The sequence below is a fragment of the Acyrthosiphon pisum genome, chromosome X (assembly GCF_005508785.2).
Source record: "Acyrthosiphon pisum isolate AL4f chromosome X, pea_aphid_22Mar2018_4r6ur, whole genome shotgun sequence".
Classification (NCBI taxonomy): Eukaryota; Metazoa; Arthropoda; class Insecta; order Hemiptera; family Aphididae; genus Acyrthosiphon; species Acyrthosiphon pisum.
In genome coordinates, this window is record NC_042493.1 from 89,452,068 (window position 1) to 89,468,985 (window position 16,918).

At 27.4% G+C, this 16,918-nt stretch overlaps 2 protein-coding genes across 2 annotated transcripts in view; both read left to right on the plus strand.

Moving 5' to 3' along the window:
* LOC100164279 (7SK snRNA methylphosphate capping enzyme) overlaps nucleotides 1–3,926 on the plus strand; it is a 12,348-nt gene extending 8,422 nt beyond the window's left edge. The window contains exons 4-7 of the mRNA XM_029485282.1: nucleotides 671–1,224; nucleotides 2,671–3,085; nucleotides 3,154–3,372; nucleotides 3,450–3,926. Of these exons, the coding sequence (XP_029341142.1) occupies nucleotides 671–1,224; nucleotides 2,671–3,085; nucleotides 3,154–3,372; nucleotides 3,450–3,677 (1,416 nt within the window). The 3' untranslated portion in view covers nucleotides 3,678–3,926. The remainder of the gene's footprint in view (nucleotides 1–670; nucleotides 1,225–2,670; nucleotides 3,086–3,153; nucleotides 3,373–3,449) is intronic.
* Nucleotides 3,927–5,818: 1,892 nt separating this feature from the next.
* Nucleotides 5,819–9,426, plus strand: LOC100166304 (7SK snRNA methylphosphate capping enzyme). Its single transcript, XM_001942835.5, has 4 exons — nucleotides 5,819–6,077; nucleotides 8,272–8,668; nucleotides 8,737–8,955; nucleotides 9,034–9,426. The coding sequence occupies exons 1-4, from the start codon at nucleotides 6,019–6,021 to the stop codon at nucleotides 9,211–9,213; spliced, it is 855 nt and encodes a 284-aa protein (XP_001942870.1). The 5' UTR covers nucleotides 5,819–6,018; the 3' UTR covers nucleotides 9,214–9,426.
* The last annotated feature ends 7,492 nt before the right edge of the window (nucleotides 9,427–16,918 follow it).

The following is a 16,918-nucleotide window of genomic DNA, read 5'->3' on the forward strand; positions in this document are numbered from 1 at the left end:
ATATAAATTGTTTGTGCTAGCACGAGTGTATGAAGTAAAAATGTTTTCATAGTTTTTAGTGATATCTAGCTTTTCTGAAAATGAACAATCTTGCAACAAGTACTTGCATGAACTAATAGAATTTTTGGTTCAAATTCATGATACAAAAAATAATTTATTTGTTAGATTCTTTTTATTTATTCTATTTATTTTATTTACTCTCATTTCATTATAGATTAATTTTAGACATTATTTTTTTAAAAGTTTCAAATTAAAATCTAATTAGCATTGGAATTATTTGATGTTGTACCTGTGGGTGTATTAAAAATATAATAATATAATATATTATTAAAACTTGCCATCGTTTCGATATTTATAGACTTATAGTTATTATTATATACATGAATATTTCATAATTATTATAAATTTAATTAACTTGCAGTATATATTCAAAAAAACCTCCGTTTCACTATTCCACACTAAGTATTAAATATCTAAATAGATTATAATAATAATAATTATTGGATTTATATGATTTATATTATATTTATTTTTCATTGACATGGAAATTTAGTGTTGTACCCTCCATAAAGAAGTTTCACTTCAATAATATTGAAAATGAATATTTTTTCATTTTTTATAAAATATCACAATTTAAAATTAATTTTAGCAATGTTGGGTAAACCTGTAATATCCTAATTATTATTTATTAATAGCAATTTTTAAATTTGTTTTGTTTAGTTTTAAACCAGAATGTAATAAAGAAAAGAAAAGAGAAGTAGAAGAAGAAATTATTTCTTCGCCACCTAATAAAAAGCTCAAAACTGAATTGCTTGAAAACTGTATGTCCGAGTCTGAGAATAATAAAGTATCATGTGAAATAATTGAAGTTGTAGAAACTATCATAGATGTATTAGTGCAAGAAGTTCTAGTGTCGTTAGATGAATGTAATATTCCAATTTCAAAAGCTCCTGTTGAAGTGGTTGTTGAAAAGATACTCGAGCCATGCAAAACACTGTCACCATCTCCTGAAAAAAAAGTTGACGACGGTAAGGAAACACAAGAGCAGCGCGAAAAAATAAAGCCCAAAAGATGTGTAGTAAGTCCGGTTGTTATGCAGCCTTCACTGTCGGAGAAACACAGCGTACATCAGCAGGTCGTTGTTACGACAGCTAAACCAAAACAAAAGGTTAATAAAAAGTTCAAAGAAAAAAATGCATTGTTTAAATATGGAAATTATACGAGGTAAGATTAAATGTTATTGGCAAATCCGATTTTCCCTATATCACCATGTATTTTAACGTAGTTAGAAAAGAGATGCCCAATCGGAAACACTCTTTAAACACTTTGAATGGATCAAAGGATTAAAGGACTGTACCTTTCAATAAAATGCTGGGTATGATCTAGATTCTACATAAATTTTTTTTTTGCAACACCGCTACATGGGAACTGAACTGTTTTATACATTGCTTTGTTCCATATATCAACTGATACTATGATAACTGCTATAACATAAAAAATACTTTTATATTATAATAATGAATTATTTTTACTATAGGTAGTATAATTGTAATTATTATAATTTGTAAGAGTTTATTAATAAGAATTTATTTTGATTTAATTATTATGCTCTTGGAATACTTTTCTAATTTGAACCACATATATTGACATAGACTTACAGTGATGATCATCACAGCATTATATTATTAAAAAATGTTCTCAAATCTTAATTATATTGGTAAAAATAATTATCTCAAAGTTATTCTTATATAAACTAATGTATAGTAATATACCTCCTAATACATTTTTATTTTTATTATGGATCATTATTACTTGACATTAGTTATCATAAAAATCTATTTATCTAGAAGTTTATTGAAACCATTATTTTTACTGTACATATGAACATATCATTTAATAGACAATAGTAATTTAAAATGGTATATTTCATTAATTCAGAGTGAAACGTAGAGTGGCTATTAACCATATTGGCTACAGCCAAAATAGTATTTTAAGCATTGTAACACTGTAGTACTCACAAAAATGTATGTTATATTTTACCCTATAGAGCATTGTTCCACGCCTTAACAAAATACATAATTGTACACATTAAGTTGTGGAAATTAAAGATCTATGGTATCTAAGTTTTATCTTATGATTATTGGTGGATATATAGATGTAATAAATATTTTGTTTGATTAAAAATTACAAATTAAATTATAAAAATCAATCAGAACACTGCTAGTGAATTCTTATAAAGTAAAAGCATTATTCAATCTGAATGCAAGCGCAAAAGTATTATTTTAAATTAATATGTAACCTTTTGAAATAATATGTATTTGCCCCAGTGGTACCGAACTAGTACTTCAATTGAACTGCCTTAATAACTCGGTGTCTTTTTGCTATAATTTTATCAAGCACAGGAATTTCATTAAATTATTTATACATCATTGGTTAAGCCCGTTTCTCAGTTGTTTGAAAGAGATGGGTGGGTCAATCAAACTATTTTAACTGCCAGTTTTAGTTTAATTCGGCGACACTGACTTGCCCAACCTTGGTTTTAAATAATTAAATGTGACATAAATATTTTCAAAAAAAAATTATTTTAATGCAAATCGATATATATTTACATTTATGTTGTGCATATATTTGACAAGCTTATTATTTTAAAACCAATTTTTTTTGTTGTAGATATTACGGGTATCGTAATCCAGATGATGAAGACAATAGACTGAAAGTCTTAGCTGAACGCACGGATTTATTTTATGGCAAGGACGTGTTGGACATTGGCTGTAATATCGGTCATGTTACTTTCAGCGTTGCCAGAGATTTTGGTGCCAAGTCAGTTGTAGGAATGGATATTGATCGTAAACTAATAAATATAGCACGCAAAAATGTACAGTATTACATTAACGATACAGCGCAGTCTTCCTCATACCTTTCATCAAATTACCATTTTAAAGATTTTGCTCCAAGAAATCGTAATGATTCAAACAGTGATATAATCGAATCATTTCCTATATCATTACCTATGCTGTATGGTCCTATTAATTTAGCTGGCTTGACACTATCTGGACGATTTCCCTACAATGTCTCTTTTGTGCAGGTTAGTGAAGCAAAAAATGTGTGGTAATTCCGAAAATGTAAGTTTATAACAAAAGAAATATGTTTCAGGGAAATTATGTATTAGAATCTGATCTTTTACTTTCATTGGAAACGTGTAAGTTTGACGTTATTCTCTGTTTAAGCATTACTAAATGGCTTCACTTGAACTGGGGTGATGACGGTTTGAAACGAGCATTTAAACGCATGTTTGCACAGTTACGACCTGGTGGAATACTTGTGGTGGAGCCCCAGCCTTGGAAATCTTATAGTCGCAGGAAAACATTGACGGTAAATATGATGATGATGTTAATAATGTTAATAAACAAGTAGAATATTTATTGATTTTGTTTAATGTATAATTTTAGGAAACTATTTGGCGAAATTACAAAAACATTCTGCTGAAACCTCCAATGTTTACAGATTATCTGTTAAACGAAGTTGGTTTTGCCAACTGTGAAACTCTTACTATGCCTCATAATCCATCTAAAGGATTTCAGCGCCCGCTCAAGTTATTTAGAAAACCTAACATATTAGTAAATAGAAACAAACCAAAGTCGACGATAGTTCAACCAAATGAAACCCAAAAATTATAAACATGGTATTGAAATACTCACTGAATTTGTTTAAGGCAATATTGTAGTCTTAAATATTTATGTTATTGTTCTTAGCACTGTAATTTAGCAACTGGACCACGTGTATATTGACTTTTATTACCAAATTGTTATTTAATATTTTTCGTGACTCATAACTTGAATACATAGTATAAATTTTATTCATTGTACAATTTGTGAGATGAATAAATATTTTTTTATTGTTGAAAATATATTGACTGCAATATTTTTTTTTCTGTTGTTTTATATGAAAGTCTTTGGTTGTGGCTCATTTACTTATAAAAATGAAAAAATAACATAACTATTTGCTTTTACTCATAAGTATTTATTAGGATGATTTTCATTTTTCTGTTTTTAGTATATTAATCTGACATGATCTAAGCACCATCTCTTCAAGTCCATATAATTTATTCATGTGATTCCATTGTATTCTAGTTCACAATATTGTACTTAAAATTTCATTGAAATATATATTGGAATGCATATTTTATTTTAATTAATATAATGTACTGAGGTACTGAACAAGAAGATACAAAATATTTAACTAACTTAAAAGTAAATAATATGTTTTAATTTTATTAGTTTAAAAATGCCGAACACTAGAAAAAATATTTAATTTTGTAGTATTATACTATTATTATTATGAAAAATGTATGTACCTACCAATAAGTTGATCGAAAAAATAATTCTTTAGTTTAATATATTTAATTAACTTCAATTCAGAAATATAAAAAAATACGCTTTACATAAATAAAAATTCATAATTTGAATAGATTGGTTATAAGTTACACATAAATGTAAAAGTATAGAATAAAATATAAATTCCTTAAAATCATACAATTTAAGAATAACTAAATTATGTGTAGTTTTTAATAGAACAGAAATATTCATTAATATTTAAAATTACAATAGTGTATTAGATATGTAAAAATTGTTTACCTTAGGCATGTTTTCAGAGAGGTAAAGATAACAAATGGTTTGTTGACCGTTCAATGGTACGGAAATTTAATTGGCATATTATGAAGTCGCCAAAATGAAAATCAATTATTAAGCTATCAAGGGTAGCAGAAGCACTAAACCGTTGAAAAAGTCTGTGATAGGAACAAATATTTTAATTAACAACTAACAGTTTTTACTTAAAATATCATCAAAACGATTTTTAGTAAACCATTTGCTCTCTCTCCACGAGTGGTGTCAAAAAGTAACATTCACTGATACTTTTCACAGCAATTCATGAAGTAACAGTAACATCGACTGCTGCTAGACACTAGTACGTAAGAGAACGGTGATCTGAATACTATAATTTGTAGTTGATAATCACATACTTCCATACTACACTACAACTGTACCATATAGAAATCTGTGTTTATAATCTATTGACTGACGACGGTTATCAAAAATATTGAGATACTGTGTAGAAATTCACTAGAACGGTGTGAAAAATAATGCACCGGGATGTTGGGACCATATCGTTTACACGTGAGACGTGAGCACAGAATATATATATAACTATAATACTAGATGCCCGAGACGATACTTGAAGCATGACAACATTTTGTCATGACTTGAAGTTTGAAGCAAATCGTACTATACTCTAACCTATATGGTTGGGCAATGTTTACAAATCGATGTTATCAATCTCCTGTGTATTATAATATTGATAACTGATTGTAAACATTGCCCAACCTTCGGCTTCAAAAACCCATACACGGTAGAATATGAAGTCGGGCATCTAATATAGTAGTATAATATATCTGTGGACAGTGGACGTTAGTCAAAATTGTAAAAAAAAGTGATTTTAAGTAGGAAATGTAATTATTGTAACCTTACTACGGTTAATATCATAGACATATTAATAAATATTTAATAATTTATTAATATGTATGGCTAATACGTATTTATTTCCCCTAAAACACAACCGTTATAAAAGTGGCAGTTAGTAGCAATCACTGATCAGCTTTTCATCGATAAATATTTTCACAGTTTAACAATCCTTAATAAAAATTAAAATGTGCTTTTTGACATGATTTTTAATACATTTTGAAAAACGTTTGATAAAAAGTGATAAAAAAAAATTGATAAAAAATTTTTGGTGGCAAAAATGCTTTAATCATTTTGTAGTATTAGTTTTCGACTTATCAAATATTAATAAAATCTAAAAGGTTGTTTTCAAATAATATCATGTTGTTACGCACGAGTGATATGCATTACACAAACCACGAACTATTAACTAAGATCATAGTTTGTACCTTTAGTCGCAAACGGCCCAAAACTCAATACCCACTTGTCGTTATTACCACAAGTCCTATTAAGTCCGGATGTTATGCCTAAACTAAAAGTTAAAGAAAAAAATGCATTGTATCAATATGGAAATTATTGCAGGTAATATTAAATATTATTGGATAACCCTTAAATGATTTACCGCATATCATCATGTATTTTAACGTAGTTAGAAAAGAGATCTCTAATCGGAAAAAAACACTTTAAATCACTTAGAATAGATGAAAGGGCCAGCAAGGATCTTTCAATGAATTGCTATGGACTATATTCTAGATAAACTTATATAATGTTAATCGTTATAACATTATAAACAGACTATTTTATTATTATGAATCATTTTTTAATAGTTTAGTTGTATTTATTATAATTTATGACAGTTAAGATATCTGGATATATTATATTTTATATATATGTTGTTCAACTATTATCATATTCTTTGAATAAATACAACTTCTAATTTGAAAAACTTATTAGACAAGTATATTGACGATCATCTCAGCATTATTTCATTAACAAAATGTATGTTCTTCTCAAATCTAAATAAAAATAATTATCTTAAAGTCAATTTTATATAAACTAGTATATAGTTTAGTTCCTCAATCCTCTTAATTCATTTTTATTTTTACTATCGATTATTACTTCTTAATATTAGTTACCTATTACAAAATGTAATAATCTAGAAGTCTTAACACACACGTTTTTAGTATGCATTATGTACATGGTATATAATTTAACTCTACGGACATTTTAAGGTTAATTTAAAATTGTATATTTCATGAATTCTGAGTGAAACAAAGAGTGGCTATTAACCTTACAATGAAGTATTTTAACCGTAGTGGCGTAGTCATAGTGAACCATATTTTACCACATTGAAGTACTCATAAAAGTGTACGTAATATTTTAGCTTATTGAGTATTTTTCCACACCTTAAAAAAATACTCAATTTCACTTATTCGATTAATATAGTATTCAATCAATAAAATATAATTCAATCAATTTTTATTTTATCATGAAATTTTACTTTTCAAGTACAACAAAAACATTTACATAGCTATGCTATCATTAACTACTTTTAAAAGAATGTTATATTAAATTAATAAAACTATTTTCAAATTAATGAAAAACTGACTATTTCTCTTTATTAATGAATCTAACGAAAAAAAAAAAAAAAAAACATTTATAATCACATACAAATTATATGAACAAATAAATAAGTTCTAATTATTTATTAAGTTTTCCTTACTTCCTCAATATAATTAATTTGAATGTCCTTTGACATACAACATCTAAATCTTGTTTATTTGCTTGAGAATTTAACATATGTTATCATTCATAATATACTTATAATACTCATATTGGCTTGGTGTAAATCTATATTAAATACTCATATTTTGAAATTTTTTAATATTGGCTAGTATAAATTTACTTTGAATACCGAGGTTATAAAATCTTAGTATAAATGATCATAACTATGTATTTGTAACAAACGAACGGGCACAACGAGGATATAAGGTTGTTCTTAACATATGTTTAGAAACCTAAAAGGTGGGCAAATTGGCACGGATCTGTTGCACCAGGAGTCTAATTAAGGGGGAATTTGGGCGATAGATCCCCTCCCAGAGCCCTTATAATACATATATACAAGAAAATTAGTTTCATTTATAAACCGTAAAAAAAAATTAAGTACATTATATTATATTAGAAACAAAATAAATTTAATCTTTTAATAATTATTATTTAATTTTAATATACTCAATATTTACATTTTGAAGAATTTACTATAATATTATATAGGTACTAAATTATGTAGTATATATTAGTTACATATATTTGTGTATACTCGTATATTAGTTTAAGGATTTTTGATAATATACCCAACAATATAGTATTCCCAGCTATCACTCACCACTGTACTTGAAAAATGAGTATTTATTTAGTATTTAGTATTTTGTGTGGAAAAATATCACGAATCTTCAATCTACTTATTGTTATTGTTTTTAGTTAAACAAAAAAATAAAATCAATTTTGTCAAAACTGGTTTTGCATACAAATTGTTTTTCTTAATTTTTTGTTTGTTTATCCTGAATATTTTTAAAACTTCTGTAAATTTTCTATTCTGACAGCTCAAAAGATTTAACTAGATTCAGGATATAAATAAAAAATTAAGAAAAACAATTTTTATGCAAAACCAGTTTCGACAAAATTGATTTTATTTTTTGTACATTTGTGTTCATTGCATTTACTATCTTTACTGTTTGCCAAGCTTATTATTTTAAGACTACATTTTTTGTTGTAGATATTACGGTTATCGTAATCCAGATAATGAAGACAATAGACTAAAAGTCTTAGCTGAACGCACTGATTTATTTTACGGCAAAGATGTGTTGGACATTGGCTGTAATATTGGTCATGTTACTTTCAGCATTGCCAGAGATTTTAGTGCCAAGTCAGTTGTAGGAATGGATATTGATCGTAAACTTGTTAATATTGCACGCAAAAATGTACAGCATTACATTAACGATACAGGGCAGTCATCCTCACACCTGACACCAAAAAAAGATTTTGATTTAAAAAATCGTAATGATTCAAACTGTGATAATGTAACCGAATTATTACCTCTGCAGCATCGTTCTATTAAATCAGTTAGTAATACATTTCATGAACAATTTCCCTTCAATGTCTCTTTTGTGCAGGTTAGTGAAGCAAAAAATGTGTGGTAATTCCGCAAATGTAAGTTTATAACAAAAGAAATTTGTTTCAGGGAAATTATGTATTAGAATCTGATCTTTTACTTTCATTGGAAACGTGTAAGTTTGACGTTATTCTCTGTTTAAGTATTACTAAATGGCTTCATTTGAACTGGGGTGATGACGGTTTGAAACGAGCATTTAAACGTATGTTTGCACAGTTGCGACCTGGTGGAATACTTGTGATGGAGCCTCAGCCATGGAAATCTTACGGTCGCAGGAAAACATTGACGGTAAATATGATGATGATGTTAATAATGTTAATAAATAAGTAGAATATTTATTGATTTTGTTTAATTTCTTAATTTTAGGAAACCATTAGTCAAAATTACAAAAACATTCTGCTGAAACCTCCAATGTTTACAGACTATCTGTTAAACGAAGTTGGTTTTGCCAACTGTGAAACTCTTACTATGCCTCATAATCCATCCAAAGGGTTTCAGCGTCCACTCAAGTTATATAGAAAACCTGACATATTGGTAACTAGCTAAGACTAAGGTATATTATCTTAGCCCTTGGTAACTAGAAAAAAATCAATGTGTGTAATAGTTCAACTAAATGAAACCCAAAAATCATAAATATGGTATTGAAATACTCACTTTATTTGTTTAAGGCAATTGGAGTCTTAAATATTTAGGTTATTATTTTTAGTATTGTAATTTAGCAACTGAACTACGAGTATATTATATTATTTACCACATTTACATATTACCTACTGAATTATTATTTATATTTTATAGTCAATAACATATTAACATCAAATACTTTAAATTATGCTCAAAGTATTTGATAACATTTAGCTGTTATAATCATATAAATAAGTTATTCAAAGCTTATATATTTTATGCTATATCATTTTTTTATCACAAAATATGATTTATTTCCACATATTTTAGAAAAAATTACATTTATTCTAGTAACATCAGTTAAAATGCAGGCCCCCTATGCTCTAGGACTTAAATTTTAGTCCTAATTACAAAATGTTGATGGGGAGGGGAGGGGTGTACAGGCACACATATGCTTACATTAAATAATATTGAGTATTCTATTAAATAGTATTATGTGGAGTATTATTAAAATACAAAGCTAAAGAAGCAGAAAAGATAATTTTTTTTTTAGAAAATATTAAATATACATTGTAATAATATAATATGCGTTAGGGTGTTCTTTAGCCATACGAGAAAAAAAAATAATGATATATTTTTAGTCTCACACCCTAAATCAGTATGTATACATATAAAAATGAACTGAAGAAATTTTAGGTCAATCAAATAAATTTAACCCGTGCCGACTTGAAGTAGAAGTTTGAGCTTAATACATTTTTAAATAATTCTAGACATTTTTGGTATTTCCGTAAATATTTCGTAAACCTTTATGAAAATCTTATTTTTTTAAAATATATTGTTTCAAGTAAATTAAATTTTCAATATATTTTATAATTTAATATTTTTTGGTAATTCTATTTATTTACAAAATGCATAAGCTTTAATCTTAAAATTAACAATTTCTCCACAAATAAATTATTTACATTTTATTATTTTACTGCAGGTAAAACCATAGGACTAGTCTTGCTTTATAATTTATAATAGGTATTTGTTTATTTCAGTTGTGTCAACGTCTATGTGCTCAAGGTTATTATTTTGTTAGTCGTTAGTAATTCATAATAATTTAAATAGTAAAAATATCAATAAAACTGAGAAGTGATTTTCAAATATTTTTAATCGGATCTCAAATTACACAAATTCAGAGCTCAAAACTTTCATCCAATGGGCAAGTTCTTTCTGTATTTTTCTGCAATATGAGAACCGTTAATCTTACTACTAGGGAAAGTTCGGCAATAGCTGTACGAGAGTGTTGTATTAAAAGAGCAATAAAAGCAAATATTCACATTCAATGAAAGTTGAATGAAATGAAAAGAAAAGAAATGTCTAATATAAATTGTGCTCCAACTTCGACATTACTTGATAATTCATTTGAGCAAAATTTAGAAACTGATAGTCTAGAGAGTAGCGATATATCGGAATTTGAGACCAGCATTAATTCTTTTCATTTAATAGAACCACCAACTAAAAAAAAGAAATGCCGGGGAAATAAAATTTTATAACACCAAAACTGGCCGGAGCGTTAAATAGATGTCAATTAAGTATTCGAGATTCTGTATATATTCTTCAGGCTACTTTAGAAGCTTTAAATTGTAGTATAGACAATTATATAATAAATCGAAAAACTTTTCCCAATTGTAAAAAAAGTACACTTCAACAACAACATAATGTATAATTAAAATTATGGTGCCTATATTATAATTTATATAATTTATTTTATCGATTTTATCCAATATTGTAATTTTTTTTTTATTATTATTATTAATTTTAATTACAATCTATACAATATTTCTGTACAATTAGTAATTTTTGATCTAATATATTTACATAGCGAGACTGACAGATAATGGAGGGCACTCAGTAGTGCCGCCTGAGTAATATATTGAAAATGTAAATTATATTATATTTGTGGAGAAATTGTGAATTTTAAGATTAAAGCTTATGCATTTTGTAAATGAATAGAATTATCAAAAAATGTTAAATTATAAAATATACTGGAAGTTTAATTTACTTGAAAAAACATATTATGAAAAAATACGATTTTTATAACGGTTTACGAAATATTTACGGAAATACCAAAAATGTCCAGAATTATTTAAAAATGTATTAAGCTCAAATTTCCACTTCAAGTCGGCATGGGTTAACTTTATTTGATTGACCTAAAATATCTTGCAGTTCATTTTTATATGTATACACTCCGATTTAGGGGGTGAGACCAATAATATTTTGAAATTGAAAATTAAGGAACACCCTAATATGCATATAGAAATCAAGAAATATGCCCTTTTTTTCATAAAATTGACAAAATATGCATTTTACTCCATTGTGGAACTCAGTCTTTTATAAATTGAGAGCATATAGAATAATATGTAACTCCTGCAACTTCCGTCCCCTAATTATGACTATTGCTATACACTATTTACAATTTACTAAATTTTAACTACATATCTGACTTATTTTCTTGGAATTTTAATCATAAATATTGTTGCAATGGGTATGTAGTTAACTGTGTAATATACATTGTTCCACTGCAAACTGATAGCTGTTAAGTAATAAATTGTGTTTGTCCTAAAACTGAGGATGATAAATAATGTATAAAATCCAATGCAAGTGTTTGAAGCTCAGAACAATAGTTACCGGATTATTTCATTAAGGCTTCCTGAGTTTATTTGAACCGTGAAAATATTGTGCATTCAGAATTTGAACAAGAGCTCATATCATAACACTACTCTGTATCAAGTGCAATGAGTATGATGTTGTCAACTATAGAAACATAATTAGTGACATCTAAGTTAACACAGCTCATCATCTAGTCATAGTGAATTATACTATTAGACAACTAACTGGTCTTTAACATGGTTCAATATATTTCAAAAACCTTAACCTATTTGAATTATATTTACAAATAAGTGATGATTACATCTAGCATTAAATACAACTAAAACTGTTGCATATTAGTATAATATTATACCTGGTAATTCTTTTATTATTGAACACTCATTATTTCAAAAACTATAAATGGTTTTGAAAAAATAATTTTACTTGCTTTCTAGGTTTTAAAAACAACATTTTTTACTTTTTTCAATGACAACGTACAGTTTTATTTTCATATTCTAAAGCAAAATATTTTTCTAAATATTTCAATACATAAAAATCCAATTTAGGACAAGTAGTTTATGAGTTATAAGTATTTAAAGTTTAGATGAGCGGAGTGGAATGGATACTCCATAAAATGCTCATCACTACTCCGCTCATCTCTCAGGGTAACCATGTTCCACTTCACTTTGCTCATCTAACAATTAAATACTTATAAGTCATAAACTACTTGTCTTAAATTTGATTTTTATGTATCAAAATACTCAGAAAAATATTAAGCTTTCAAAGATGAAATTAAAAACGAGTTGTAATTCAAAAAGTAAAAACTTAAAAAATTTTAAGTTTAAGAAATATTTTATATTTTATTATATTAAAAATATAATTTTTTAATAAAAATGTTATTTTGTAGCAACTTGAAACCATTAAAAAAAAAAAAAACCATTGTTACTTTTTGAATAAGTTAATAAATAAACGTTAAATTAATCACCTGATATACTCATTTGATGTGTCAATGCTAGTGTAATTACTGAAGTAAATATTTTACATTTTTATAGTAAGCCCTGTATATTTAATATTATTTGATCCGTTCTTTAGCATCATCAGTAAAAAATATATGTCTACTTACAATACACTAGTATATATTGACAATTGAATAAATATATCACAAATAGTTTTTTAAAACTTCAGTAATAAATTTAAATTATTCCATGCAAGCCTATTTTTAGTTAACAACTAGTCAAATAAAATATTCTTTTTTATCTGTCAATAAATTCTATGTGTAATAATTACGATTCTTAATATTATTAATTGAATTTCTATAGTATGAAAAATATCACCTAAGAAAAGTTTAGCTTTAAATGTATAATATTTAATGTGACAAAAAAATGTTGAACAACGAGTTCAGTCCTAGAATGTTAAATGTGGAGGAATGGCGACTGCTGTCGCAACTATAGCTCTTCCATAGGCACAATTTCAACTTTTGACTTGAGGAGGGGGGCTGAATATATTAAAAGCAAGCAGACCATTGTAATATAGCATTTTAAAATTGTATGTTCTAAGTTTTTTGAGGGGTAAATTTGCGCCTATGAGTTCTCCCCAGCTCTTAAGAGACTGTAGTCTATGAAAAAGTGCCTTTTAGACCAAAAATCAAGACATAAAGCTGAAACAATTTGGTTTCTTGGATTTTAATTTTGATTAACAAGTTTACTATTACTATTACTTAACATCGTTAGTGTCATGTAAATAACTAACAAATATCATATTATATTTACTCATAGATACTCAAAATAGCCTCTAAAATAACCTAGTAAATTTGTTAATCAATTAAAATCAGTTTTAAAAACTTAAATCCGTCAAAACCAAATTCCGGCTTTTTGTTCAAATGGCCACCTTTTTAAATCGAAAATCTTATTAATTTTATTAATATCATTGTCAATGGCTGCGCGTAGGTACCTTCCTAGGTTAATTGACGGCTATAAATAACGACAGACCCACCGGTAGCCGGCTGTATTGTTAGGCCCTACCAGAGAATAGATTCAATTTGATTTAAATTTTATTTAATCTATTCTGTGGACTTACTGTTATAAATTATAATTCATGAAATTTCTAGGAAATATTGACCGAAAACGAATATAGTCTACAGATTAGACACACACTTATGTGCAGTGGCGTAGCCAGGGGGGGGGTTTGGGTGTTTGAACTAAGTAATTATTACTTATTTATTAACCTGGTATTGTATGCCAGTATTTTTAAAAATTAAGTTGTTATTTATTTATTTATTTATCAGGTTTATATACCTACTTATTTTTTAGTTTTTTATTACCAAAATTGCAATATGTTTTATGATTTTTAAAAAATAATATAAAAATATTGCTACATAGTAAATATATTTAAGCATATTTTGAGAATTTTGGCTGCATATTCCGATAATTTTTAGTGCAACAAGTTATGTTCTGAACCATTAATTTATTTATATACGAAAACTGTAAAAACTTGGTTGTAATCTATACTTAACCCCCCCCCCCCTCCCCCCCCATTTAATAATCCTGGTTACGCCACTGCTTATGTGGGTTAACTTGGCACACACTTCCAAGTCACTTTAGTGTCTTCATGATAAATTACCTATATTAATTTCCTTACAAAAAGACCGACTAAGAGGGCTTGTACGTTTCATGTTTTAAGGAGTAATATTTAGGCAATTCATATGGCATGTACATTTGGATTATGTCCATGTGCACGATTAAGGGACCCGGTGCCAGTTTTTCAAATTTTCCGCAATTCTAAAAAATTTGTCAAATACATTTTATATTTTAGTTGCATTGTAGAATATTGTCGCATTTTGATAACTATTTTTTTATCTGAAAGTATCTTCTACTTTAAAGTTTCATCCTACATGCCATATCGAACTCCGAATTTTCATTTTATTTCAAATAATGGTATGGTATAATTTATAAAAAGAATCGCTTTAAATTGTATTATTTTTAAAGTCATGTTATAAAGTTTGAAATTAAAATATTTAAAAATGGAGTTCGCTGCAGCCTGTAGAATATTACCCTCTATTAGTCTATTGATTGAAAAAATCTATCAAATTTAGTCGATTCTACAGAACAGGATCATTATTCCCGTTGAGCATTTTTTGTGTACAAAATTACATTGGCACCGGGTGTCTTAAGATGTTATCGTATATAGTTATATAGTATCTATGTGTGGGTAGTAAATTAATTACTGTGTGTCTGTAAGTTTCTGAGAATTTCTATTACGACGCATCGGGCAACCGCTGGCCGCCAGATGAAACTATAACACATAACTCACGCACATAGTCAATTCATTGAGAAAAATTGAATATAATATTTTTGCTTGCACAACTCTGAAAATCAAAAACTACTAAAATCGGTACTAAATTTCATAATACTTCCTGAAGTTCGATTGTAATCTCGAAATACTGAAATACAAATGTACTTAATGCAATTATATTACAGGATTTTTGAAAAAAATTTCTTAATTTTAAGGTTCTTTGTAATAAAAATTTTATCAACTATCTAAAAATCCTAGATATTTTTTCTAAGAATTCATACTTAAATTAAAAATTAAAATCGGACATTCCGAAGTAGGTTTAATTTACCACCGCTTATTGGTCTCAAACGTATGATAAATACATGTACTTCGATCCCCTCAGGTCATAAGAAGATGTCACACCCGCATGTGTTGTCTTACAAATGTACAACATAGCAAAAACTGTTTTGCGCGGGACAACTTTCCTCGCACCATATTTGTTGTAGAACTACAAAATTTTCATAACACGTAAAGAAGAACTTTATCTGTGCAACAGCATGCTTTTTTTTTAATAGCACTATCCAATGATTTTTTATAAGCAAATGAAAAAACAAAAAATCCAAATGTTTAGAAGCAAATAACTTTTATTATATTTATGTTATCTAAAATATGGGCACGATGTTGCATAGGTAATTTTCGGCCCTATATGTTCAGAAATTTTAGAGCCACTACTACAAACACAGAAGGATAAAAGTTGTCCCACGCAAAACAATTTTTGCCATGTTGTACATTTGTAAGACGGTGACAACACATGCGGGTGTGACATCCTCTTAAGCCAATTAATTTTATTATTTTTATGGCCGTAATTACAAATTAAAATGTCCCTCTAAATTACATTTATGTGACAGTTAGATTTAACCTGACCTGTTTTGAGACACTTTTTACAAATAACTATATTATACATTTATACGACAATGCGGGACGCTACAGACTGTAAAACCTGGCGACCGGTCTTATCAATTCCCCCCGATATTGCAATTAAAATTGCCTAATTTTACCCCTTAATATATGATGATAATTCCCACAGTTTTTAAATAATAACAAAAATAATAAATAATATTTACGTTCATCGTACATCGTATATTCGTATGTAATATATTCATATTATAGTTTAAATTGTTTGGAGTGACTATAGAAAAACCTTAAATCACTTTTAATAATGAAAATATATATTTTTATACACGATCTTCCACACTTATTAAGGTCGATCTGTTCGGAATAATTAAACAAATATACTTTTACAAATAAATAAATCGCACAATAATTATTACATAATACATAGATTAGTGGATAGTGGTTTTGATTAAAACAATTATGAAGATTTTCTTAGTAATATGAATATTAACTAGGTACATTATTATGATTTATGAATAACGAGACAGCTAATACTGTAGCTGTAGTATATATAACAAGTTGGGTTTGTACTTACTTAACTCATGTCTTATATTAAAAAATTAACATCCAGTAACAAATCTGACAATAGTGCTTCATTCAAAATTGATAATACCTTTATCAACATGAAGGAATATGATGGTTACCTATATGGTTGTACCCTTTTGCGAAAACACTTGAATTTACAAAACATATAACCAGGGATTACATTTGAAAAAAAATTCATTTTATGTTTTTGTGTGTTATAGGTATGTTTTTTAGAATTAAAGCGTTA